At 29.4% G+C, this 2,424-nt stretch overlaps 1 protein-coding gene across 1 annotated transcript; it reads right to left on the reverse strand.

Annotated features, from left to right (window-relative positions):
- Positions 1–1,321: 1,321 nt before the first annotated feature.
- On the reverse strand, positions 1,322–2,113 carry LOC131613386 (AT-hook motif nuclear-localized protein 17-like). Its single transcript, XM_058885060.1, has one exon. The coding sequence runs from the start codon at positions 2,111–2,113 to the stop codon at positions 1,322–1,324; it is 792 nt and encodes a 263-aa protein (XP_058741043.1).
- Between the last annotated feature and the right edge of the window lie 311 nt (positions 2,114–2,424).

Consider the following 2,424-nt stretch of genomic DNA (forward strand, 5'->3'; position numbering starts at 1 on the left):
AGTAATGGGTGGTTAGTTCTTATTCCTATAGAAATTTAAAATTTCCACCCTATTACATGAGAATAAAAAGTGACAAAATTATGTGCAAAATGAATTCCTGAGAATAAAAAGTTCCTAGGTATAATTTAGTAAAACTTGAAACAAATATTGAAATGAAAAATATTCCAAACCTACCTGAAAATAAATTTACAATCCATGAAACAAAGTTCCCCTTATACAAATAAATATTCTCGTGATAGATGTAAAATTATTATTAATATCATTTAATTTTATTACATAAAAGCATCTTCAATTTATAAATATCCATTTTACTCCCTTAACTATACCCTTGAGTGCATATTGGTTCCTTAATTTTTTATGTGTTACCATAGTTCCTTAACTTTCAAAATATTTCATTTTAATTCTTTTTGTCTAATTAGCGACGGAAATTTTTTAAAATCGGTCGCTAAATATGTCTCTAATTAGACAAAAAGGACTAAGATGAATGGTTTTAGAAGTTAAGGGACCAATGTGACACAAATAAAAATTAAGGGACCAATCTAAACCTAAGGGTATAATTAAGAAACCAAAATAGATATTTTGCTTATAAAATATTTGTTCTCGAGACTACAATTCTAAAACAAAAAGCATATTATAAATCACAATTGCACATGATATAATATATATATATATATATATATATATATATATATATATATATATATATATATATATATATATATATATATATATATATATATATATATATATATATATATATATATATGTGTGTGTGTGTGTGTGTGTGGAGCATATCAAGTGAGATCAATAACCATTGGATTCATCAAGAGAGAGAATGTTAATGCATTAATGTGGCTATTAGTTTCTCTCTCTTGATGAATCCAATGATTGATATATATATATATATATATATATATATATATATATATATATATATATATATATATATATATATATATATATATATATATATATATATATATATATATATATATATATATATATCACTTAATCATAATTTGGGTCCCCTATTTAACATGATTAATAAAATTGGTCGCTTTATTTTAAATTTATTTAATTTTACTCGCCTTTTTATACTTTTACACTTAAAGATAAAGATATATTTTTTTAATGACAAGTTTCTTGTGAAACATGATAAATAGTCATATATTGTAAAATTTTATAGATGCAAATAATATATCTCTTCGATTATCTATGAGAAAACGTGAGAGAGAGACCAAAATTATTTAAATTTAAAATAGTCATAGTTGAGATTGGTGATGACACCACCAACATGTGCTCGTCCACCTTCTTCAATTTCTCAAACAATTCTATTGGTGGAGTTTGCCTTGTGGAACGTTGTTTTCCTAGAAATAGTGGCATTAATAAAAATAACACTAGCAACAGTAATCTTTCCACCAACAACTCCTCCAAACGCATATCCATTAGGACTAGAGAAGTATACGGTAAAAGAGGAACATGGCGGATGAGCTATGAACTGTGGAGGAGAACATTGACAATGTGGATTTATATATGTTCCAAATAAAGATGTCATATGTATGGGTCCTTCGATGGGTAATAATGGGTCACGAGATCCTGGAGCAAGAATGGTAACATTAGAGATAAGTCTGAAACCCCTCGACACTATTATGTTAGCTTGACGTTGTTGAGCATATTTGATTATATACTCTACAATATCTTCTCCTATTGGGATCTCAAGTCCTACCAGCTCTGTGAAGTTTTCTGTGTCTTCCTCGATAACGATGTGTGGTTTGGGCTTGTTCTTAGAGCCCAATGGTCTACCCATTCTCTTTTCAGATGAGGATTTGGTAGGGTCCTCCGGTGGATCTTGAGGCTGATTAACATACCTACCAGATGATGGTTGATCCACATACCTACCAAATGAAGGTTGTGTAGATGATGGAAGTGGCATGACCAATGTGTCATTGCTGTTGGTGTTGGTGGTGGTGTTAGAGACTGTGAACTCGTTGTTGCATCCCACCCTAGAAAGAGGGTTATCTAAATGTATAGAAAATATACCAGGGTTGTTTTCTGAGGAATCATTGTTGGAGTTTGAGGGAAAAGAAGAAGATGCAAATTCTTTGTGTGCCATTATTAGGGATATGTGTTTTATGATGAAGAGAATAACAATGGGGGTAAGGTATTTATAGTTATTTCAAATGTGGGATATTTGGTTCTTACCCATTGGAATTTCAAGTTAGATTGTGATTTTCCTTCTAGATTATTATTAGCTATGGATTGTAACCTCCCTTCTAGATTATCTGTTAAGTAGAAAAGTTAGTCGTTTAAGGAAAGAAAAATACTTCTACACTCTAAAAGATATATAATTAAGGGTTAATTAACTTCTTAGTCCCAATAAATATTTTAAAATTCATTTTCCGTTATGTAAGTCTTTTGGAAAAT

This window comes from Vicia villosa, linkage group LG6, assembly GCF_029867415.1.
Source record: "Vicia villosa cultivar HV-30 ecotype Madison, WI linkage group LG6, Vvil1.0, whole genome shotgun sequence".
Taxonomy (NCBI): Eukaryota; Viridiplantae; Streptophyta; class Magnoliopsida; order Fabales; family Fabaceae; genus Vicia; species Vicia villosa.

What these genes read in the sequence shown, in the direction of transcription:
- LOC131613386 (XM_058885060.1), bottom strand. Translation starts at nt 2,113, where the DNA reads ATGGCACACAAAGAATTTGCATCTTCTTCTTTTCCCTCAAACTCCAAC.